At 43.6% G+C, this 25910-nt stretch overlaps 1 protein-coding gene across 1 annotated transcript in view; it reads right to left on the bottom strand.

Moving 5' to 3' along the window:
* MPZL1 (myelin protein zero like 1) overlaps positions 1–25910 on the bottom strand; it is a 64036-nt gene that overhangs the window by 17497 nt on the left and 20629 nt on the right. Inside the window, exon 2 of the mRNA XM_042975809.1 lies at positions 4999–5165. Within this exon, the coding sequence (XP_042831743.1) occupies positions 4999–5165 (167 nt within the window). The remainder of the gene's footprint in view (positions 1–4998; positions 5166–25910) is intronic.

Below are 25910 nucleotides of genomic sequence, written 5' to 3'. Positions count from 1 at the left end.
CCCACTTTTTCATATAGAAGGAAAAGGAGACTCAAAGAAGCCATTTGCCCAAGGTTACAGTGATAACAGGTGATGAATCCAAAGTCAAAGTCAGGACCATCTGACCCTTCACAGCCAGTGATTGTCATCGTGACAGAGCCTGTGAATCCAAAAGTTTCAGTCTGGATTCATGAAGTTTACTATTTAGTTATACAAAGACATAAGAAAACAAAGCCTAAATATGACAGATCAGTTAGTCTGATGGGTTTCTCCCTCTTATGTATCAGTTTCCTCTGGAAATGGCATGGGTGTGTGAGTGGAAGCCCAGACACCCCCACTGTTCTCACTTCTCTTTGAAGAGTCAGACTCTAGCTCACTCTTTCCTCACACCTGCTTTTAGTCAAGGAACTCCTTTCTCAAAGAAAACGTTGACAAGGGCTGGTCAAGCCCAGCACCTTGGAAACTAGATTAAGGCCTGGCAAGTGGGGATCTATCCTGATACCTGGCTTCAATCCAAGTACCTCAGGAGGCCTGATGCCTTTCTTCTTATTCACAGGTCGGGTGATAGTGGGGCCAGGCAAACAAATCAGCAGGAGTCAACCACGAGCTCCACAATAACTCAAACAGAACATTTTCAGAACCCTCTGAACACAGCAAATCCTATGATGCATCCATTCCTAAGATTTAAGGACCATTGATATTTTGGTAACTCCCTAGCCCCTCTCTCCATCCGTGATGTTCCCCTGAGCCCTAGAATCTCCTCACCCAAATGCCTACTCACTTTACAACCCAGCTGCCTACCTCCAAATTTATCACCTTGTTCTGTAACCTCCACCTTCCACCTGTGTGTCCCATCTCAACTGGTGGATTATTCCAGTCTCCCGAACTATAATCCTGGAGTAATCCTTGATTCCTCTACCTTCCTTCCCATGCAGTTAATCTCCACCCAGTGAATCCTGTCAATTCTACCTCATACATTTCTCTCTTCTCTCTACTGAAGTCCCACTGATAATACCTCATTTCATGCTCTCATCATCTTGGACTGTGGCCTCTTTACTGGCCTTGATCTCCTCTAACCCACCCTCCACCATGCCTAAAAGATCACTAGAAAATATTAATAGTAATAATTACATTATTATCATTTATCAAGCATATACCCCTATGCTTAATATAATCTAAATGCTTGTTAAGAACTATGAAGGCTCTCAGGAACTAAGATCTGGGTGGCTCAGTTGGCTGAGCATCTGACTTTGGCTCAGGTCATGATCTCATGGTTCAAGGGTTCGAGCCCCGCATCGGGCTCTGTGCTGACAGCTCAGAGCCTGCAGCCTGCTTCGGATTCTGTGTCTCCCTCTCTTTCTGCCCCTCCCCACTTGTACTCTCTCTCAAAAATAAGTAAATGTTAAAAAAAAAAAAAAAAAAAAACCAAACCATGAAGGCTCTCAGATTTTACCCTCCTTGGAAGTCTGTTAGAGTTTTTACTAGCTTGGAGATGATCTCATAAGAGAATGGAAGCAGGGCTGAAGTGTGAAGCTGGAAGTAACCTATAAGACATTCTAGACAAAGCGCTGAGCGTTGTTAGCAGTGGGAAACTGGGCTTTCCAACGAGAGGAGGGACAAGGTACAAGAACTGTTGTAGGGCTATGAACCTCGTGGAATGTAGGGTTGGATTGAAAGATGAACAGAAGTGGAGGAACAACCAAGGGGCTACTGCACTAGTCCTAGCACGGTTTTTATCATGTGACGGAGAGCAGAGAAGCAGGAAAGCTGATGAGCGCTAAATGTCAGAAATCAAAACAGAAGACCCAGCAAACATTCGTATTTCCTGGGATGGAAAAGAAGTGGGAGCAGACAGGGAAGGACAGGACCAAAATAAACCCCCATAAGACTCAAGATTTTAAAATTTGGGTCATTAGACAGACACAGCTACCTGAAAAGAACTAGCAAAGAAGGTAAACAGAGGGGAGAAAAGATGAGTTCCAGCTTAGACATGGGGACTCTGATTCCACAGCCCAGAAAAGGCATCTGTGGTATGCCGGGCTTCAATTTTCCTGAAAATCTGTGAAAATCAAAAGCATCCTACTCATCTTCTTATACACGTTCTGACACCTGTGAGTTAAAAGATCTTCCATCAATAGCTAAGCATTCTGGAACTACCTGTAACCAGGCTGGTGTGGAAGTACCAATGGATTAGCTAAATACACTCATCAAAAATACAGCATGTTCTTTATAGTAAGTCTTGAGGTATGTTCACCTGCCTTGACCCCCTCGGCAAGAATGTTTGTAGCATAAATGGAGCCACTACTTGAAAGAAAGTTATTACCATTGGACATCTTCCAGGGGATGTTTAATTTGCTGTAGACTAAACAATGCCCCCCATGTCTACTCTGACCAAAGACTTCAGCTGGGAAACCCTCGCAGGTTTAAACAATTCTTCAGACTTTCTTGAGTAAACCTATGCGTGCTTGCTTTTGCCTCTACAGGAAGCATGTTGTGCACTGAGGCCACATTTGTGTGAAGCAGCAGTAATTTTTCCCAGGTGTGTGTGTGTGTGTGTGTGTGTGTGTGTGTGTGTGTGTGTGATGCCTGCTCTCACTCACTCCTGTGCTACCACACAGAGAATCACACCCAGCCGGACCCGGTGAGCACACCTGGACTTGACCTCAGCCTTCCTTCCTTCTTGGTACAACATCCAGGGCTTCCTCCTTTTTTATATAAATCCTGGGGGACACAGGTCCACCCAAGAATTTGGAAATCGGGTATATATTCCAACCCAGTGCAACCGAGATTTTCTTTTGGAGACTTATTTCAACAGAAGATACATAGCTTTGATAACGTCACATATGAAACTGAAGCCACTGAGGCTAAACATAAAAACGGTTTTATTTCAGGGGCTATAGTCATCTCAATGCACACCCCCAAGTTTTCCCAGAGAAGACCCTCAGGAACTCAGGACCTAGAGACAATGGACAGGTAGTCCCTCTGTTCTTTAAGGAAAGACATCAAGGGTAAATTCTTAACACAAGGCTTTCTGCAAAAAAAAAAAAAAAAAAAAAAAAAAAAAAGACACTTCAAAATGTCATAGCAGCAGCTATGAGGCAGATAATTCCCACTAGAGTTTCTAAGCTGTGCCTTCTCAACAGGGGTGACATCTCCCCTGGGGGGGCAAATACTGGCTCTAAGGGCAAGGGAGAAAGAGAAAAATATTTTGCTCTTTTTACACATAAAGCACAGATATGCAATATATCTGTAGTATTAAAATTGCATGGGGAACCTGGGTGGCTCAGTCGGTTGAGGGTCCAACTCTTGATTTTGGCTCAGGTCATGATCTCATGGTCATGGAATGAAGCCCTGAGTCGGGCTCCGTGTTGAGCATGGAGCCCCTCTCTCTCTCTCTCTCTCTCTCTCTCTCTCTCTCTGTGCCTCTGCCTGTGCCCTGCTCTCTCTCTAAAAAAAAAAAAAAAAAAAAAAAAAAAAAAAAAAAAAAAAGCCAAAAAACCTATAAATAAATAAATAAATAAATAAATAAATAAAGGAATGAATGAATGAAGTTTCGTAGATGGGGGGCAGAAATTGGGAAAAGTGTGTTTTAAAAAGACTCCTTAGGAAGGTGACCATGAATAAAAAGACTGAGAAACAGTGCTTCAAGCAATCCCTAAAGCCTAGAGTTGGTTATCAACAAATGTTTCCATCTGAGAGAGAAAGAACATGTAAGGGAAAAAAACCGAGTAACCAGAGCGCAAGAAAACGGGGTGTGAATGATTCCAGCCCGGACGGTGTGACGACTCTCGGAGCAGGTCCCCAGGCCCTCCCCAGCCTGTAAGTGGGGAGAAGTCTCCTTCCTCGTGAAGGTGAGGGGGTGATGTGAGGGGCGTAATTACATCCGGGTGAGGACCAACAAGGTAACTCGTCATCATGCAAGAGAAGAAGCGATCTGGAAGAGAAATGACAGACTCTGTCCCAGCTGCGCACGGACAACCGGGACTGTGAAACACTGCGAAAGCACATGCTGACACTTAAAGGACGGTCAACACGCAGACGGGACGGAAACACGGTGACTTATGCCCGCTAGCCACCTCAGGAACTAGACTTAGCAGGAGCAGACTTGAACAATGTCCCCCTGGGCCCTCACAGCAGCCCCAGAAGGTGTGAGCATCCCCCCTCTTTGGGACAAGAACCAGGATGGTCGGTGTTGAAGAGCCCCACGGCTCAGCCAGCACTCGGCTAGTTACTCACTGGACCTCGCTTTCGTTCCGCCACTCACCTTAGTCTGAAGTCACCCACAAACCATTCCTTTTTTTTTTTTTTTTTTTTTTAAGAGAGAGACAGAGGGAGGGAGGGAGAGAGAGCATGTGAGCACCATGCGGGGCTCGATCTCACAACCGAGAGATCATGACCGCAGATGAAATTAAGAGTGGGACGCTTAACCGGCTGAGCCACCCAGGCGCCCCACTCCCACTCCTTACTCCCCCTGAGGACTGAGGGCAGCCTGGGTTGCACACGGTTCTGAAGACCCCACATCCCCACCGCACAGTGAGCTCCAGGGACGACTGCTGAATCAGGCGGCTCTACGATAAATGCAAACTACCTCATAATGAAGTCAGAAAGGGGTGTGTGTGTGTGTGTGTGTGTGTGTGTGTGTGTGTGTGTGTAACAGGAAGACCTCAAAGAAATTCAATAAAAAATGGGGCAAATGAAAGCTGAAATGCGGATCAGAGTCATAAACCACGATCATTGTCAGCAAGGCTGGCCAGCAGGGGCTCCGTGGAAGAGAAATTCCATAAGGGGATTTGATGGAGAAGAACTGGGCAGGGGGGCGGGGGGCCGGGGTGGGGGCAGCAAGGGATGCTGAACTTATTTTTTCCTGGAGAGTTTAGAGCAATAGAAGGGCCTTGAAATCTCCGGGTCAACACAGTCACTCCTTTGGGAAGGGAACCATCAGAAGAATGGGTATTTATGACATCACAGCCATAAAGAACCCGGGAGGCAGGCCCAGGAGGCGCGATCAAGCATTCCTACCGACACAGTGGTGTCGGTCCCCTCTGGCTGGAAGCTCCAGGAGACTGAGGTCAACGTGCCGGTGGTATTAGTGGACTTGAACTTGCAAGTCAGCTTCCCTTGTGTCCCATTTGCCACGAAGATTTCTTTTGGGGTATATACCTCCAAGGCCGATGTGCCCGTGGTCACTGGAGAGAGAGGAGCAAGGAAAGCTTGAGTAGCATTTAGTACAAATATCATGCTGCATATGACAAAGATATGAGAAAGTTACTTGATATACACAGTTATAGAGATTATCTGTCTGTCTATCAATCAATCATCTCTCTCTCTCTGCTGCCATTGTGTCATACACATTTCTGGCAGAATATTCCACAGCCAGGTGCTTCCCAGAAGCGGGATAAACTGCTGACGGTCTGGGATTTTGTTTTTGGTTTTCAGTAAGAAGATACTTTCACGAGTTCAGCTATTACCTCATGTTTATGTTTTCTTTTTCATTAACAGACTTTTTTTCTTAGAGCAGTTTTAGGGTTACAGAAACACTGAGCATGAAGCAGAGAGTTCCAGTATATTCCCCCACCCCTACCCCCAGTTTCCCCTACTCATAACATCTTTTGTGAGTGTGGTATGTGTTACAATTGATGAGCCAATACTGTTACACTATTAACTAAAGCCCATCATTTATGGTAGGGTTCATTGTGTGTTACACATTCCATGGGTTTTGACAAATGTACAATGTCATGTATCCACTATTATAATAAAACACAGAATCCTTTTACTGTCCTAAACATCCCATGTTCCACCCATTCATTCCTCCCCCCTCCCCCTAAACCCCTGGCAACCACTGATTTTTTCCTGTATCTGTACGTTTGCCTTTTCCAGAACATTATAGAGCCGGAATCCTACAGCCTTTTCAGATTAGCTTTTATCACTTAACGGTATTTACTTAAGTTTCCTCCTTGTCGTTTTATAGCATGACAGTTCATTTCTTTTGATTGCTGAGTAATATTCACTCAGCATGGTATGGATATTATCCATTCACCTCCTGAAGGACATCTTGGTTGCTTCCCTGGTGGTCTGTTTTTAATGATGTAGAGGCCATATATATATACACACACATATATATATATATGTGTATATATATATATATATATATACACAAAAAAATATGTATATATATAAATATAAATATATATTAAATATAAATATATATTAAAATATGTATATATAATATATATTATATATAAATATAAACATATATTTAAAAATATGTATATATATGTGTGTATATATATATATACATATATATATACATATTTTTTTTTTTTGCTTAAGTAGTTCTCACATTCACCTGTTAAATTTCAACTGCTATCACACTGAACTTTTCTCATCTTCCATTTAATTTTAACACAATTAAAACTATTCTAGGTAACGTATCACTTCATTCAGAGCCGTGTTTATTATTTCACTGATCCTTTTCCTGTAAGGGATTTAAGGCAAAAAACATGCACAACATGCTGTTTTCGTTAATGAAATCCCATCTACCGTTACATCTCAGTGTAACCTGTGCTAGATAACTGTGAGTTCGAGAACCAGCTGACCACACCGGGCCGCGTTTTCACTCTACCCCTTGAGTTTTATTCAGTCAGCCTAAGCCCAGAAATAGTAATTCAAATGTCTATCACTTGTAATACAAAAATAGCTTCTTTTTTTTTTTCCAAGATCTGTAATCAGAGGCAACTTAATTAATCAGGGTTTTAAGGATGGCTGTTAAAATAATCTTCACTTAAAAAAGACACTTTCCTGGATGAAATGAAGGTCAGAAAGGAAATTCGTTAGCCTAAAAATGGACACAATTAAAGCTAATGGAGGAAATATTATCTTCCAAATAGGGTATTTTCTAAAGAAATGGTTTGGAAAGAATCCGTATCTGTTCCAATTATTCTTAGAATGTAACAGATGAGCAGAATGAGGAGGGGTTTACTGTCACCCAGGACTGATGATCACACTCAGTTTTTCTTCCTGAGGTCTTGCCCGAGACTCTAGGCCAGGCAGAAAAAGAGTACTCCCCCAGTTCTCCCAACCATCTTCCAAATGTTTATTCGCAGGACACAATGGGCACTTTGGCTATTCTTTTAAATAAACTGATAGCCATACTGTATCAATGAGATTTTTTTTCTGCTAAAGAGGGTGGATTATTATTATAGAGAACAATGGATTATTATTTGTGGCCCAAACCTCAAAACAAACCCTTCTTTCAAACAAGAAGCAAACAAAAGATGTTCCTTGCCTTTGTGGGTAGGCAGAAAACCAGCCCCAGGGCATCTGAGTTCAAAACGAGGGACAAAGCACAAGACCAGAAGATCTGACCAGCTTTTCCAGGAAGCAGTGTTGGCTTATAACCCTTATTTATGCTGCGTGATTTTGACTAGTTTTCTCCACAGTGGCAAGCGCTACAAGGAAAGCCAGTCTGCGAAGTCAATAAATAAGTCTCCTCAAGGGTTTTCTCAAGCCAGATCCCTGCCTCAAGGCCGGCCTGCAAAATCTGGTCGGTACCGGAGAGGTTATTTAAAGATGTTTCAGTTTACAGTCACGGAATTTTGGCCGAAAAGACTAACCAAATCCCTAAAGTGGCTTTTAGACAATTGATCTGAGACAGACTTAACTACATCAGAGCTGGTTAATATACAAGTGACTTAAAAAAAAACAACACAAAAAAAAACAAAAACAAAAACCCTCACTCTTTGGCTCATTTGCACAGGCAGCTGTTACAGCCAGGGTTATGGATTCCAACTCTGGCCAATCAGCTGTTCCAAAAGAACAAAATGGCTCCATGCACAGCTAGTTAGCATCCTCTGATCCCTGACTCTCTCTCTCCCTCTCTCTCTCTCTCTCTCTCTCTCTCTCTTTCCAGCTGTCCTAGTTCTTGGAGATCCCAACTAGTCATCAAATGAACGTCCCAAAGCCCTGGTCTCTTTGTTGATCTTCTCTTCTACAAAAATGTTACCCTCAGGCCTGTCCCAGCCCCCCATTCTCACATCCGACCCTCGGCCAGGGCTTCTCCGCCTTAGCACTACTGACAACCGGGCTGGACTGTTCTCTGCTCAGGTCTGTTCTATGCATCGCAGGATGTTCAGCAGGGTCCCTGGCCTCTACCAGATGTCAGTGGAATCTTCTCCCCTTCCAGCTGGGGCAACCAAAAAGGTCCCCAGACATTGAAACATCCTCTCAGGGGCCAAGTGCCCGTGGCTGAGAATCAGTGCCCCAGACCCTACCAATACGAGCACCTGCTCCACAATCTCAAGCTTCTCTGCTCTCTGACGGCCTCCTCCTGTCTTTCCAGACCACTTCCTCCAACACTCTGCTGATCCTTCAGCCGCATCAGAACCTAAGATCTGTCACTCTCCCCCGCCCCCCCCAGAGGACCACTTCATACCCCTTCTCTCTCGCCTGGACTCTCCCGCTAAGGTCCATGCTTCCTAGTTCACTGAGAAAACAAGCAAACCTGAAGGCAACTTCCTCACGTCCCTCGCTCCCCGCAGCAACGCCCCACGCTCCGTGTTTCCTCTGCTACCACGCCCGAAAGGTCTGCACCTCTCCTCGGGGCCGGTCCCTGCTCGGGGCACAGGACCCCATCTTCTCTGGCCTCACCAAGGATGTTAATCCAGCAATCCTCCCTCTTTCTCCTGAAGTTCTCACTCTCAACTGAGTTACTGCCACCGGCCAAATAAATATCTATATTTATATCCCAGGTTTAGGGGGAAAAACATCTTGACCCTGCATCTCATTTGAAAGAACTGTCTATATTCACCGTGCGCAGTTTCTCTCCTCCCATATTCTCTCCCTTTTTAAAATTCTTTTAAGTTTATTTGAGAGAGAGACAGACAGACAGAGAAAGAGTACAAGCACGCATGGGGGAGGGGCAGAGAAAGAGGGAGAAAGGAGAATCCCAAGCAGGATGCGGGGCTCGATCTCACGAACCGTGAGGTCATGACCTGAGTTGAAATCAAGAGCTGGATGCTTAACCCACTGAGCCACCCAGCCACCCCCTCCCATATTTTCTTGAATAAACCCAATCCAGGCTTTTATCCCCAGTACTCCACTAAAACTATTTTTTTAAATTTTTTTTTAATGTTTATTTATTTTTGAGAGAGACAGAGACAGGATGCGAGTGGGTTAGGGGCAGAGAGAGAGGGAGACAGAACCTGAAGCAGGCTCCAGGCTCCGAGCTGTCGGCACAGAGCCCGACGCGGGGCTCGAACTCACAAGCTATGAGATCATGACCTGAGCTGAAGTCGGACGCTCAACCGACTGAGCCACCCAGGTGCCCCTAAAACTGTTCTTGTCAAAGAATCTAATGGCCTCCATGTGGCTAAATCAACAGTCAATTCTCAAACTGACCTATTGCAACATCTGACACAGCCGATCCCTCCCAGCCTTGGAACACTTTTTCTTCCCAGTTTAACTTCTTAAGCATCACTCTTTTGTTCTCTTATCTCACTGCCTGTTCCTTTCTAGTTCTCTGACCTCTGCATGTTGGAGAGTCCCAGATTCTCCCACTGACCTCTTATCTCTTGGGGACCTCATCTAGTTTCAAGGCTATAAATATCACCTAAACGCTGATGATCCCTGTACACACACACACACACACACACACACACACACACACCTATCAACGACTTCACTTGGATCTTCTACCTGGCATCTCAAATTTAATATGACCAAATTGAATTCCCGATTCCCATCCTCAAACCCACCCTTCCACAGCCTATCCCATTTCTGTAAATGGCAATTCCAGCCTTCCAGTGGCTGAGGCCAAAACCCGGGAGTCCTTCTTGAGACCTCTTTCTCACATCCTTACCACCACGCTGTCACAAAACAGGTTTGTATCTACTTAGAAACATCTTCTCAAAAGTGATCTCTCACTGCCTCTCTCAGTGCTGCCATCTTGGTCCAAGCCACTCTCCTCTTTCACTTGGGATATTTCAGTGGCTTCCTAAACTGGTGTCTCTGCTCCTACCCTCACCCACTTAACCACAGCCAGTCCATGCTTTTTAAAATGCATTATCAGGGGGTGCCTGGGTGGCTCAGTCGGTTAAGTGCCTGACTCTTGGTTTCGGCTCGGGTCATGATCCCATGGTTTGTGGGCTCGAGCCCCACATCAGGCTCCATGCCGACAGTGTGGAGGCTGCTTGGGATTCTCTCTCTCTCTCCCCCTCTCTCTCTCTGCTCCTCCTCTGCTTGCTCTGTTTCTCTCTCTCAAAATAAATAAATAAACTGAAAAAAAAATTTAAATGCATATCAGATCTTATTACTCCTCTGCTCCAAACACTCCAAACAGTCTCCACATTAGCCAGGATCAGGACAAAGTCCTCACAGGTCCACAAAGCCCGACAAGAGCTAACTCCTAGCCACCTCTCAGACCTCGCCTCCCACCCTCCTCCCTCAGACACGCTGCAGCAGCCACCCTGGTCATTTTGTAGCTCCTCTGCCCGGGATGGGGGCCCCCGAGGACAGAGAACGCTAAGGACAAAAAGATGGAGGTATCCCAGGAAGTCACGATGCCAGGAGAGAGAAGGGAAGAGCAAGCAGCGATGTGGCACCCTGAGTCAGGTGCTCCCCCGGCTGCTCTCGGGAGGAGTCTGGGGAGACACCCTTGCTTATGGTGCCTGTGGTCGCCAAGCACAGCACGGCGGTTTCTAACCAAATGCGATGAGCAAGATGGGACTGCCAGAGAAGCTCTCCTGTGTGGGGAAAACACAGGTTTCCCTCTCGGACTGCATTCCATGAGGCTCAAGCAAGGGATGAGTTCACTGGTTTCTTAAACAATTGGGAATGGTTTGCTTTGTCCAGGCCTTTTCTTTTCCCCTCCTGAGTCACTAGGAGTATTATGGGAATACACAGTAAAATTATTGTGGAATTCAGATGGGCCTGTCTTCACAGTCATAAAAGAGAATTTTTAGGGACCAGTTAAAATGGCTAAAAATGCAAATGTGAAGTACCCTGAGATGCAGAGAAACCACTGCTCTAAACTCCATCAAGTCCATGCCACTGAGGACGGGAATCCCAGTCCGAACGAGACATTAAATAGGCGTCTTTTAGGCCTGAGATTTACAGTTACAGTACACGGGCAAAAACTGCTGTGAAAAGTATTAAAACTTTAATTCAAAACTTGGATGGGGAAAAGTGTCCTGTTGAATCCCGGAAAAACCAACTGCCTCAGGAACAAAAAACACAGAAATGAAATGAAATGAAATGGAAAGATTAAGTGATATGTAAACGTTTTTATATCCTGCCAACTTTGGACTCTGAGTTATATATTAACTTACATGTAAATTTCAAAAACGGTAACAGGAGCTGAGCTTACGACTTTCTTCCTGGGGAAGGAATCCTGACCTGCTAAGTTACACCAGCATCCAGAGGGCAAGAAGATGAACAAGAACAGTCCTTCTTGTAGGAGATCAATTCAAATGAAAAAAGCCTGAAAAATCATTGGACAAGTAATCAAAGAGTTCACAGAATCAACTCAACACGGGTCATTTGTTTCTACAGCAGTCAACTATGACACCTACAACTTGGTTTTCTTCCATTTTGGATGGAGAACCAGAACAGTGTTGCGGGAAAATCCAAGTAAATACACGATACAAAAATAACACCCATCACAACCACAAAGGAAAAAAAGCAAATTCAGATTCAAGAATAGTTTGGCCAGGAGTCTGTTTCCTGATGTGATCTGTTTCAATACCGTGAATTGTGGAAGAAATGCAATGTCAGTAATGCCTCCAAAAGTGCCAAATGGTCTTACTCCAAGTAAATTCAAACTCATACTATAAAATCATCTGAAATACACTGGAATAGCGTTATTACGGATGAATAAACACTTGCGGGGCCTAGACGGAGATCCCAACACTTAACAAGTGAAACAATTCTTTGGCAGATCACTTCTGGGTCCATTTGTAGTACCCTGGTTTGTAAAAACCTTATCCTTTGAACAGCTCCCACCACAGTTTTCCTTGAAACTGAAAGAAGGCTTTTGTTTTGATTTTTTTTTTTGTTTGTTTTTTTGTTTTGGAAACACTTTGATGTCACCAGAATATTCTCCTGCCTAGAAGAATACAATCAAGTAATGTATTTAAATAGATTTCTGGCCTATCTCACTGGTACACAGTGTTAACCTGATATCATAATATCGCCTAACCACAAGCATAAACATGACCTTTTAAAACATACTAAAAAGGGAGAAATAAAAGGGCACTGAACACAACCGAGACGAGTGGCTCTGAGTGCAGGAAGGTAGACGGGGCAGGGGGAAAAAGGCACACACTACTGGTAACGTTTTATTTCCTAGGGTAGGCAGTGAGGGCATGGGAGCTCATTTTAACGTGAGGTGTGTAAACTGTAGGCACACACACACACACACACACACACACACACACTCTCTCTCTCTCTTTTGTATGTATTTTATTTTTCATAATAAAAACTGCTTTTCTTTTTAAAAGAAAGGAAGACATCAGTAAGGTGGTAAGAGATTTACTTCAATTCCAGAATGCTCCAGTGAAAGCATTCAGCACAGGTTTCCCTCACAGTGTCAATTGTGACTCCTACAATCAGGCTGGATACCAAGAAGCCAACTGATGACGTGTGTCAGTGGAAACAGCACAGGGGCCGGGCTGGAGGCCTCACATCCTCAGAACGGGACCGCTCTGCAGCTGGAGCGGGCTCCTTTCTTCCGTGAGTCAGGGCTATCTATCTTGGACTCCCTCGGCTGGATAGCACAAAGTAAGCGGAGGCTACAAAAATAGACTCTCTTCAATGAACCCTAACGATTAATAAATTCAGCTTTTCGCTTGTCAGGAACACACTCCTCTACTACACGCTTTGTCTGTTGTTATGCTTTGGGCCTCAATCTAAAAGTGACATCCTTACAATGTGTGCCCCAAATCCCCACCCTGTGCTCCCTCACATCCTGCCTGCCCCTGTGAAGGCTCCCTCACACTCTACCGGAATGACCGGCTGTCTGGAACCAGGAGGGAGCAGGGGACTGTGTCCACCTTGTTCACCGTCATATTCTCATCACCTCACAAATGCCTTTTGTCAACGCGTTCAACAAACGTTTGCTTGGAAACGGGGAGGAAGGAAGGAAAAGAAAGAAAAGAGAGAAAAAGAAAACATACCAACTAGACTCACATAAGCTCAGCCATGAAAATTACACACTTGCTTCACAACAAATGCCTGTAGGATAATGCCCCAAACAAACAGTGTCTGCAAAGATGACTCAGGGCCAGGCTCGGATGCTGAATCTGTCTTGGACGAGGCCGAGCCAGGCTTCGAGAGACTCACCTTCCAATCTAGATGAGAGAATCCCAAAGGAGACTCATCTTTGGAAACGTTCAAGAAGAAAAGTCTATGTACTTGAAGACCCTGAATGGCCAAAGCAATCTTGACAAAGAAAAACAGAAATGGAGGTATCACAATTCTAGACTTCAAGTTAGATTACAAAGCTGTAGTAATCAAAACAGTATGGTACTGGCACAAAAACAGACACATAGATCAGTGGAACAGAAGAGAGAGCCCACAAATAACCCACATTTATATGGTCGATTAATCTTCAACAAAGGAGGCATGAATAAGCAATGGGAAAAAGTCTCTTCAACAAACGGTGTTGCAAAAACTGGACAGCGACACGCAAAAGAATGAAACTGGGCACTTTCTTATACCATACACAAAAATAAACTCAAAATGGATTAAAGATGGGGGCATCTGGGTGGCTCGGTCAGTTGAACACCCGACTTTGGCTCAGGTCATGATCTCACAGCTCGTGAGTTTGAGCCCCGTGTCGGGCTCTGTGCCGACAGCTCAGAGCCTGGAGCCGGCTTCAGATTCTGTGTCTCCTTCTCTCTCTGCCCCTAACCCACTCGCATCCTGTCTCTGTCTCTCTCAAAAATAAATAAACATTAAAAAAAATTAAGAAGTGGATTAAAGATGTAAATGTGAGACCTGAAACCATAAAAATCCTAGAAGAGAATATAGACAGTAATTTCTCTGACATCAGCTGTAACAACATCTTTCCAGATATGTCTCCTGAGGCAAGGTAAACAAAAGCAAAAATAAACTATTGGGACTACACCAAAATAAAAAGCTTCTGCACAGCAAAAGAAGCAACCATCAAAACTAAAAGACAACCTACTGAATGGGAGAAGATACTGCAAATGACATACTGATAAAGGGTTAGTATCCAAAATATATATAAAGAGCTTATACAACTCAACCCTAAAAAAAAAAAAAAAAAAAAGCCACAAATAATCCAATTTAAAAATGGGCAGAAGACATGAACAGGCATTTCACCAAAGAAGACATCCAGATAGCCAAGAGACACATGAAAAGATGCTCCAACGTCATTTCATCATCAGGGAAATGCAAATCAAAACTACAATATGACATCGCCTCACACCTATTAGAATGGCTAAAATAAAAAACACAAAAAACAAGTATCGGTGAGGATGTAGAGAAATAGGATCCCTTGTGCACTGTTGGTGAGAATGCAACCTGGGGCAGCCACCATGGAAGACAGTATGGAGGTTCCCCTAAAGTTAAAAAAAAGAACTACCCTAAGACCCAGTAATAGCACTACAGGGTATTTACCCCCAACATACAAAAAGACTAACTCAAAGGGATACATGCTCCCCTATGTCATCTATTGCAGCATTATTTACAATAGCCAAATTATGGAAACAGCCTAAGTGTCCATCAACAGATGAATGGATAAAGATGTAAATGGATAAAGATATATAATGGAATATTATTCAGCCATAAAAAAAGAATAAAATCTTGCCATTTGCAACAACGTGGATGGATCTAGAGAGTATAAGGCTAAGTGAAATGAGATAGTCAGAGAAAGGCAAATACCACACGATTTCAGTCATATATGGAAATTTAAGAAACAAATGAACAGAGGAAAATAAGAGAGACAGACCAAGAAACAGACTCCTAACTATAGAGAATAAACTGATGGTCACCGGAGGGGAGGTGGGGGGAGGATGGGGTGATGGGGATTAAGGGCACACTTATCTTGATAAGCACTGAGTTATATATGGAACTGTTGAATCACCATATTGTACACCTGAAACTAATATAACACTGTATCTTAACTACACTGGAATTAAAATTAAAAAAAAAAAAAACTTTATCTTGAAAAAAATAATAAGTCTGTGTACTTTCACTAACACACAGGATTACTCAACTCCTCTCAGAGTCCATTCCTTCCACTAATGATCAATGTCCAGCTGGCCACATCTCTATCTTTAACCTTTTTTGCACTAACAAAGGTCTTTCTGTTTCTCAAATGAGAGACATTCAAAAGGTCCTGAATCGGGCCAGTCATTGAACTGATCATTTGACTCCTTAAAGCCCTGGGATTTCTTCTTCGCCCTCCTCTATGTATGCACTGTTCATCTTTCTTTCCTGTTACCGCTTTCCTTTCCTTCAATCAACGGTTCATTCTTTCAAACCACACTGGGACTCAGCCTCTGCCCTTAATGGACTGACAGTCTCATGGAGACAAATAAACAAGTATCTACAGTGCAGTGGCAGAGGCATGGTGCCTGGCCCCAGGGACGCAGAGGCTTTACAGGACCAGGGCTTCCACTAAGGGACAAAGTGTCCAAACAGTCAAGCAGTCAACCCAAATGCCACAGTTGTAGTCAATCTGAGTTGTACCATCTACATCAAGTGTCCTAGCATTTCTCAGTTCTTAGCAAACTGATGAAAGTAAGAAATCAGATCATCTTATTTCCGATAGATGATAGTGGACTAAAGGGCTTACCGTAAAGAGCATGTTGAAAGCCCTGGGGGGCACATGTTATAGATAAAAAAAAACAAAAAAACCCAAAAACAAACAAAACACTATCACATACTTTACGCTTCTCATGTGCTAAAATATACTTCTCTTTCTAGTCAAGCAAAAGACCACGGTACCTTACGTGTATCCTTCCGAGCTCTCAAATCTTATCAGAAGGTCTACCATACGTTCGAAGATATCTGAACCGAAATTTAATCCAAACCAGAAAAAAAAAAACAAAATACAAAATTTTTTTTTTTTTTCAACGGTTTTTTATTTATTTTTGGGACAGAGAGAGACAGAGCATGAACGGGGGAGGGGCAGAGAGAGAGGGAGACACAGAATCGGAAACAGGCTCCAGGCTCCGAGCCATCAGCCCAGAGCCTGACGCGGGGCTCGAACTCACGGACCGCGAGATCGTGACCTGGCTGAAGTCGGACGCTTAACCGACTGCGCCACCCAGGCGCCCGTAAAATACAAAATATTAAGAGCCCACAACAGAACATGAGATTGGAAAGAATGTGACTGTGGTCAAGGGCAAGAAGGGTATTCCTCACCTCCAAAATAAGGTAAAAGGGTGCAACGGAAAAATACCACTTACTGAGTGCTTATTACGGGTAAAGCATTACTAAACTAAGGAACGTGTATCATTTTTCAACAACACTGTTGGGTGTTACCTATTGGATGGAAACTCAAGAGAGGCTAAAGAACTTGCCCAAGTCACTTACTCAGCAGATATGGAGCCAAAAGTTGAATCCAGGATGTGCTGACCCCAAAGCCTAGCTCTTTCCGCTACGCTGATTCTCAAGCTTTAAATGAATCTTTTATTCAAACAAAATATGGGTTCTTCTGGGGAACCGAGTACGTAACGGAGAAAGAGGTAGTTTTCACATACAAGTCGGATAAGAGGTATTCAAAACTTACAATTTAAGTCCCAAGAACTGCAGCACAGCACAATGGTTCTCGACCTTGGCTGCACACTGGAATCACCTAAGAGCTTTAAAAAATATTGATGCCATTGGGGCGCCTGGGTGGCTCAGTCGGTTGAGCGTCCGACTTTGGCTCAGGTCATGATCTCGCGGTTCGTGGGTTCGAGCCCCGCGTTGGGCTCTGTGCTGACAGCTCAGAGCCTGGAGCCTGTTTCGGATTCTGTGTCTCCCTCTCTCTCTGCCCCTCCCCCGCCTGTGTGCTGTCTCTCTCTCTCTCTCTCAAAAATGAATAAGTATAAAACAAAAACAAACATTGATGTCTGAGTCCCACCCCTAGCCCCAGGGACTCTGGTTTAATTGGAATGGGGCATGGCCTGGGCACCAAGACTTTTAAAAGACCCCTAGGTGATTCTAAATTTGTAACCACTATCTTATAGACCAGTGAGATATGGGGCTGTACATATGGTACTATAATACAGTGAGACGGGCCCGAAGCATACGGGCCAAGCCTTACCTGGCACTTGGCTGAGTGTAGGTGCAGTATTTCACTTGTAAAATATATTATTAGTACACATGCAGAGACCTGAATTTTTTACGAGACTAAGGCAGTGATTGACTACCTTCTTAACCACACACTTGCAAGTTTAAACGTATACACAGAAATTACAAAAATCTGCTTCATTCTGAAGAATGCATTAGCTGCTGGAATCAACATGGCAGTGGTCTCACAGTCCTCAAATTATGCCTATAACTTCATATCTATGTATGTCGCTCTTTATTATTATTTTCATTGTTAAAAAATAAACTTTAGGAAAAGAAACGTACATCCAACATTTGGAAGCTCTAAAAGCATAGCTGCCAGACCCCCGCCCCCGGGAATCTACTGAAGAGAGCCTGGAAACTACCGTTCTGCTCGGTTTTTGAGAAGTTCAGGTTTACCGCAGGGGAGTAAAGCCACAGTCTGCTACTGCCGCAGTCTACAGCCAGACAGACTAACCGCACGTTAACCACACGGGAGAAGTGGATCCAATGGAGAAGGAAATGGTTCACTCCGGTTAGAGCTATGGGTGCTCTCAGAGCTTGGTCTCCTCCCTGCTTATTCTTTGGGCACGTTCTTAATTAAATGCAAATTTACCCATGCCAATTTCTGAGATTTAAAACCCGGTTTAGGGGCGCCTGGGTGGCTCAGTCGGTTAAGCGGCCGACTTCGGCTTAGGTCATGATCTCGCGGTCCGTGAGTTCAAGCCCCGCGTCGGGCTCTGTGCTGACGGCTCAGAGCCTGGAGCCTGTTTCAGATTCTGTGTTTCCCTCTCTCTGACCCTCCCCTGTTCATGCTCTGTCTCTCTCTGTCTCAAAAATAAATAAACGTTAAAAAAAAAATTTTTTTAAAGTCGCCCCGTTGCTTCACGAAGCCCCTGGTCCTCAGCATGGAGCACTAGACTTTTCCAAGTAACATCCCCCCCGCCTTTTCTGCTTTACATCGGTGAAGGCCAATGGATAGGCTGGTACCAGCTTGCTCTCACTTCCCTCACCAGGTCGCGCAGACGGCACACCTCTGGGCAACAGAGGTCCATCTCTAAAATCCTGCAGACTCTCAAAACTCCACCTAAACGTGACTTCAGTGAGACCCTCCCTGATCTGAGTACCTCTTCTGCCCCAATACTCGGTATTTCTCGTACATCTCTCTGTGGCTACTGATTACTGAAGCAGCACCTTCAAGTGAGAGCCCAGGTCTTTTTTCGGTGCAGCTATCATCTCGAGCACCCCCCACCCCGACACTCAAGACTCCTTGAGGGGTGGAGTTACATCTTACTTGGCCTTTGTGGGCCGAGGCACAGGATACCTCCGGGTGGTCACAAAGCTCTCAAAGAACACTTAAGGAGGAAACAAGCTGATTAATGGCTGGATTTTTAGGATTCCTGTAATGTGAAGTTCTTGTTAATGAAACATATAAGCACTTTTCTCTGGCTGAAGTAAATCAAAGAAACCAACTTGCCCTTTAGTGGATACCTAACCTCAGGCAACAAGATTAATCAGCACCATTTTGTCACCGCCATCGAGAGTTCAAAGTATGGATGCTCATCCTCGGACAGAACATAAAATATGAGAACTGAAAAAACATTTGCTTCTTGTTGAGATGCAGGCTTTGTTAGAATAAAACGATAACAAAAAAATTTAAAAAAATGTTTTAATGTTTATTTTTGAGAGAGAGAGAGAGAGAGAGAGAGAGAGACATACAGAGTGTGAGTGGGGGAGGGTCAGAAAAAGAGGGAGATACAGAATCCAAAGCAGGCTCCGGGCTCTGAGACATCAGCACAGAGCCCGACGCGGGGCTCGAACTCACAAACTGTGAGATCATGACCCAAGCCAAAGTCAGATGCTCAACCCACCGAGTCACCCAGGCGCCCCATAATTTTAAAGATAATAATAAAAAAGGATTAGTATCAATTAAACAACTCATTTCCTGAATAGCAAATAAGGGCTGGCTCGTTCTGTGAAGGATGCAGTCTCATGAGACACCCCGCGTGAACACACATGCATCGCGAATGCACCCAACAAACAGCAAGTGCCGACAGTGTGCGGGGTCCGGGCACGATGCAGGAACCAGGAAAGAGTCCTCCAAACGGGGATCACAGGCTACCCCGTCTGTACTTTACTTCTTGTTTATAGCACCTTACTCTCCCTAAAAAAGTTCCTTACAAAAACATCTCCTTAAAGTAGCAAACAGACTATATGTGTTGAAGTTTGAAAAATGAAGAGGTGAGGCAGCATTTCATGGAAAATGCACTTGCAATTTATCTGGAATGCTGAAAAGAACCAAGATAGATGGATAGAAGGGCATTTTGCAGAGAGAGAAAAACAGGATGATGTTTACAAATGAACTGTGTAGGTTAAGTTGGCTGGAGTAGAACAAAGCTTTAAAGTTAAAAAGGCAGGCCGAGAAGCTGGAACTTGATCCTGCGGGAAGGGGACATCGTTGAGTATATTCGAGAAGGATGATACGGTAAAAGTGGACTTTTCGGTGGAGACGTGAAAAACACAGAAAAAAGGCGGGAAAGAAGAGACATTCAGAAGATTTTCTCCCTGCGAAGGATTTTTGTTTGTTTCATTTCTGCCCCCACCACTGGACAAAACAGAAAAACTTCCAGGCATGACTCTTGTCTAAATCTTTCATAAGTAACAATGCTACTACAGACCAAATTATTCTTACGTATATAACCCTATGAAGTGAGTTTAGATACGTGAGGAATATTTTTAAAAAAATAAGTAGTACGGGGCGCCTGGGTGGCTCAGTCGGTTAAGGGTGTGGCTCTTGATCTCAGCCCATGTCATGATCTCACAGTCCAGGGGGGCTGGTCCAGGGGAATCAAGCCCCCGGTCGGGCTCTGCGCTGACAATGTGGAGCCTGCTTGGGATTCTCTCTCTCCCTGTCTCTACCCCTCCCCACTCGAGCTCAGGCACTCTCTCTCAAAATAAATAAACTTAAAACATTTTTTAACTAAGTAATACATATATCTAGTTTCTTTGAAATAATTAATAATTCCACATGATTACGTTTGTCATATGGCTCCCACAAGCTCCTTTTAACACTACAACCATTTTGATGGAAATATTGCCAAAATGTATTGTTTTTTTCTGTCTTCCTAAAAAGATAATACGGTGAGTCAAGGTTTGCAGAGAAACAGCGATTACATAGTTTCAAAGTATTCCTCCCCCAGACAGTTATTAAATACAAAAGGAAAAAAATAGTTACATTACAGTACAGAAACATGGTAGGCATCATCTCCACTGAGGATCAAAGGGGACGTCATCAGGGACGCCTGGGTGGCTCAGTCGGTTAAGCGTCCGACTTCGGCTCAGGTCATGACCTCACGGTCCGTGGGTTCGAGCCCCGCGTCGGGCTCTGTGCTGACCGCTCAGAGCCTGGAGCCTGCTTGGGATTCTGTGTCTCCCTCTCTCTCTGCCCCTCCCCCGTTCATGCTCTGTCTCTCTCGGTCTCAAAAATAAATAAACGTTAAAAAAAAAAAAAATTTGAAGGGGACGTCATTAGTAATGGAGCAAACTGGTAAGACATGCCTCCCAGTCACATGCACTGAGAACAGCACGTCACTTCTGTGGTACTCCTGACAAATGAGTGTGACCGGAACCATCACACAAACCTGACGGAGGGACATTCTACTATGTAAGTGGCCCTTATTCTTAAAACATGTTAATGTAAACTCAAGAAGAGAAAGAAAAAAGATTAAGGCAGTAATGCAAAAGAAAAAAGATTAAGGCAGTAATGCAAACTGAAGGCAACAGAAGGGCCCGGACAGCTCAAAGAAACTCCCACAATGGACATTATTGGGACAGCTTGCACCAACATCTAAATGACACAGTAACTGTACCGCCTCAACATTAATTTCCTGATTTTGATAATTACACTGTGGTTACGTAAGATAATGCGCCTAGTCTTCAGGAAACATTCAAGTACTTAAAGAAACATTAAAGTACTTAAAGATAATGGGGGGCATACATGCACGCAGGCGCACAAAAGTATTTAAGAATAAAGGATCAGGGGCGCCTGGGTGGCTCAGTCCGTTAAGTGTCCTATTCGCGATGTCAGCTCAGGTCATGATCTCAAGGTTTGTGAGATCGAGCCCCAAGTTGGCTCTACGCTGACAGCACGGAGCCTACTCAGAATTCTCTCTCTCTCTCTGCCCCTCTCCTGCTTGTGTAGGCTCTCTCTCTCTCTCTCTCAAAATAAATAAACTTAAAAAAAAAAAAAAGAATAAAGAATCAGCACTTCTGCAGCTTTCCTATGGTTGAAAAACACACACATGAGGGAGAGGGAGAAGGATTAAGGAAATATAGTAAAATGTTAACATTTGAGAAATCTGGGTGAAGGGTAAATGCTATTTTTTTTTTTTTTTTTTTGCAATTCTCTTGTAAGTCTGAAATTACATCAAAATAAAAATGGACAAGAAATAATGTAGTATTTTGTTTAACTGGGTTCTGGGGGTTTTGTTTTTGTTTTGCTGACTCTTTGGTAACAGGGCTTGTATGCACATCAAGAACATAATAAAATTGAGTGATGCCCATTGGGGCCCCTCGGATACGTGAGGCTATTTGCCCCGATCTAGAGGTCCCCAGCATGATTATTTTTGAACTTTTATAAATGCTTTTAATTTCCTTCCTATCTGCTGCATCCCCATCACCACTGCCGACTGCAGCTTGCCTCCAGCAGCCCCTACTGTGCTTGCTAATTGCTCTAATCTATTACGGGCTTGGAAAAACTCACCTAGTTCACGTTCATTTTACAGATGACACAATTCTAGCCCAGGGAGGCTAAGTCACTGATAGAAGGTATCCACATTATCAAGAACAGAAGAAGGATCTGAACAACTGTTTTGCTCTTTTTGTGACATCATGCTGGTCTGATGAGGGTATAAAATAACATAAAGTGGTTTATTTATGAAGAAGCATATTATGAGTAAAGTACAAGAACCCAAAGGAGCAGACTTTGTCATATTAATCTTTGCTGTTCACTGGAGGTTTTTTTGCTTACTTTTTTTTTTTTAAAGCGACCTTCCGTTTCTTTCTTTTTTGTCGTTGTTGTTAATTTATTTATTTTTGAGAGAGCAGAGGAGGGGCAGAGAGAAAGACTCCCAAGCAGGCTCTGCACCGTCAACACAGACCTCCACCCCACAAACCGTGAGATTATGACCTGAGCTGAAGTCAGATGCTCAACCGACTGAGCCACCTCGGTGCCCCCTTTTGCTTACTTCCAAGTAGCTAGATAAGCCTCCGCGGATTAGGAAAGTGTTGGCGTTGGTGTATTTTAAGATTTCCCCCCAAGCTTCCTCTTTCTTTAAAAAAGAAACCCACATGTCTCATAATCTCCAGATATTTTACAGCTTGCAGAGTGCCTGGCTGAACTGCCCGAAGTTCAGATTATTACTCACTTAGATTTATATACATGAGACACAGCAATGCGGCCAAACAGCAAAAGGAGGGCACATGCCATTAAGTCATGTGGGACCGAATATAGTTTAAAATGTACAATACAATAAAACGTAAGGCACAACTGGAGCGCCTTATTCCTCCAAAAGTATTTTTCCAGATATTTCCAGATAACGGAGAGCATCTTCTGCCTCCTGACTTACTACGAACATTTAATGGGATGAAATCTCTGGAAACAATTCTTTGGAGTCATTCTCCCCAGAGGAATGGCATTTACTCAAAGGCTTCTGGATGGCAAGAATCGCTTAGAACAGAAAAGCCTGCCAAATGGTTGAAACTGCCATTTTGAGGAGGCTGATATGAAATCACTTTTCAAGCCCCAGGATATCCGAAAAAATTTACAAATCCAAATGTTTATGTATGGGGGAACTGTTTAAATAAATTTGGCATATCTATAAAAGTAAATATATCATGAGAAAGAACGAGGAAGTCCATTAGCGTCGATATGAAATGATCTCCAAGGCATATTCAATGAAAAAAAAAATTCAATGAAAAAAATACAAAAATTCACTCAAAATGGACCACAGACTTAAATGTGTTCTTAAAACTACAGACTTAAATGCGGTCTTAAAACTATGGAACTCTTAGCAGAAAACGTAGTAAATCTCTGCGATCTTGGATTAGGTAACGGTTTCTTAGATGTGGCACCAAAAGCACAAGCAACAAAAGAAAAAATAGATAAACTGGACTTAAATCAAAATTAAAATTTTTGTGCTTCACAGAACAACATCAAGAAAGTCAACCCATAGAATGGGAGAAACTGTTTGCAAATTTTGTATCTGAGAAGGGGCTTGTAACCAAACATACAAAGGACCTTTAAACTCAACAACAAAAAAAGACAAACCAATTAAAAAATGGGCAAAGGACTGGAATAGATATTTCTCCCCCCCAAAACCCAAACAAATAACCCAATAAGCCAATAAGAAGATGCTGAAACATCATTATACACGAGAGAAATGCAAATGAAAACGACAATGAGATGCCACTTCACACCTGTTAGGATAACTATCATCAAAAAGACAGTAACAAGTATTGATGAGGATGAAGAGAAATTAAACCTCTCTGCGTTGCTGGTGGGAACATAAAATGGTGCAGCCCTTTGGAAAACAGTTTGGCAGCTCGAGTTGCTACGACTTAGCAATCCTACTCCTAAGTATACATCCAAGAGAACTGAAAACACGCTCATCAACTGGCGAACAGGTAAACAAAGTCCGGTACAATATTTTTCAGGCATAAAAAGAAACAAAATATCGATATACGCAAAGGACGTACCTGGAAAACATCATGCTAAGGAAAACTAGACCACTGTGATTCTATTTACAAGAAATCTCCAGAAGAGGCAAGCCCACAGAGACAGACAAGTAGATTAGAGGGGGTTGCAGGCAGAGAGGAATGGGGAGTGACCACTAAGGGGTACAGGGCTTCTTCACCGGGTGATGGAAGTGTTCCGAAATTAGGTAGCAATGATGGCTGCACTACCCTGTGAATATACCAAAAACCACCGAATTTTACACTTTAAGGGGGTGAATTTTACACTAGGTGGATTATATCCCAATAAAGCTGCTGCTTAAAAAAACAAGTTGTTGAACAGCGGGTATGGGATGTTACCAATTTACAGATCTGCTCAGGTCTCAATAAAATGTCTTTGGAAAGATACACAGGAAACTAACATTGGCCTCCTCAGCAAGGACTCCGAAGACAGAGAAAGATTTCTTACTATGTACAGTACTCTCTTTTTAAACTTAACTATGTCCATTTTTTTTTTATTAGAGGTGAACTGAAATTAGAAAATGTTTTTAATAGACTAGTCCCTTCCGCTAGTTTAACAATGCAAAGCTCTGTGCAACAATATAGTCAGCGACAGCAGAGGGTATGAAGGCCAAAATTAGCTGGAAGTAACATAAAAATTCGCGGTTTTCTATACTATTTAATTCCGGTTCCGTTAACTTTTCCTCATTGGTCTTCTCTTTGTATCTCAGTGGCTCTCTGATGAACACATTTTCTGTGCCTCTTTTATTTGGAGACCCAAACTGAACAAATATTTCCTATAAGGGATCAAATTTCCAAACTTAGAAAAAAAAAATCTATTTGAAAAACTTTTTTAAAACCTTCTTCTACCAGATGTTATATTTTAGAGGAAGATAAGAATAATAAATGACCCTTAGGAGAAAGCCAAAAACAGCTTAGAAACACTACTTCCTGCATGCTTTCCTCCAAATTCCCATCCAATTGGATTAAAACTACCCTATGAAAGCCATTCTTGGGGGGCCTGGGTGGATCAGTCGGTCAAGTCTCTGATTTCAGCTCAGGTCATGATCTTGTGGTTTGTGAGTTCGAGCCCCGCGTTGGGCTCTGTGCTGACAGCTCAGAGCCTGAAGCGTGCTTCGGATTCTACGTGTCCCTCTCTCTCTGCCCCTCTTCCAAAACAAGCCACCGAACCCCAGCTCTACTCACACCTGGGGCAGAAGGAAATAGCCCCACTGGGTAAAGTTCTCCCTTCCATTCAATTGCGCACTATCTGGCTAGCTGCTCTCACTTGGGAGAGCTCTGTACCGCTGATGGAATTTGATGTACTGCATTCTCTACCCTCTTCTGTTACTATGTCAGTGCTACCCACCCCTCGCGGATGCAAACAGGGGCAGCCGGTCTACAAGGCTATGTGGACGCACCGATACAACCTAACTCCCCAGCCGGCCCCACCCATCCTCCCAAGGCTGGCTCCAGACTACCATCCCGCCAGTTGATCACTCTCCCCATGTCACTCCCGCTCCTTCCTACGTTTCTGCCACAGCGAACTCCTAGCCCATTCCCCGACACAATACAGTCCTTAACAACGACGTGCTCTGCACATGCTCCTCTCTCCCGCTCACTCACACTGAGCCAACGCCTACTTTTCCTTCAAGGCAACTCTAAGACAATCACATCTGTCACTTGGTTCTGACTGTGGATATTTTCCCTGAAGCTTAAATGCACTTCTGCAGAAGAGGCATAAAGCTATACAAATTTGCATCTTTCATCAATTCTAAGATGCCACTGATGGTTACGACCCATTATTTCATGTGCCAGTGGGAACTGAATAATGCTGGTTCTGACTCACCAGCAACTGTAAGGCATATCCCAATGTCAGAGATATTAAAACATGAGAAAATGTCTCAAAATTAAAGATC

This window comes from Panthera tigris, chromosome F3, assembly GCF_018350195.1.
Source record: "Panthera tigris isolate Pti1 chromosome F3, P.tigris_Pti1_mat1.1, whole genome shotgun sequence".
NCBI lineage: Eukaryota > Metazoa > Chordata > Mammalia > Carnivora > Felidae > Panthera > Panthera tigris.
Note: the sequence above shows the minus strand (reverse complement) of the source record. Positions and strands in the feature narration are given on the sequence as shown.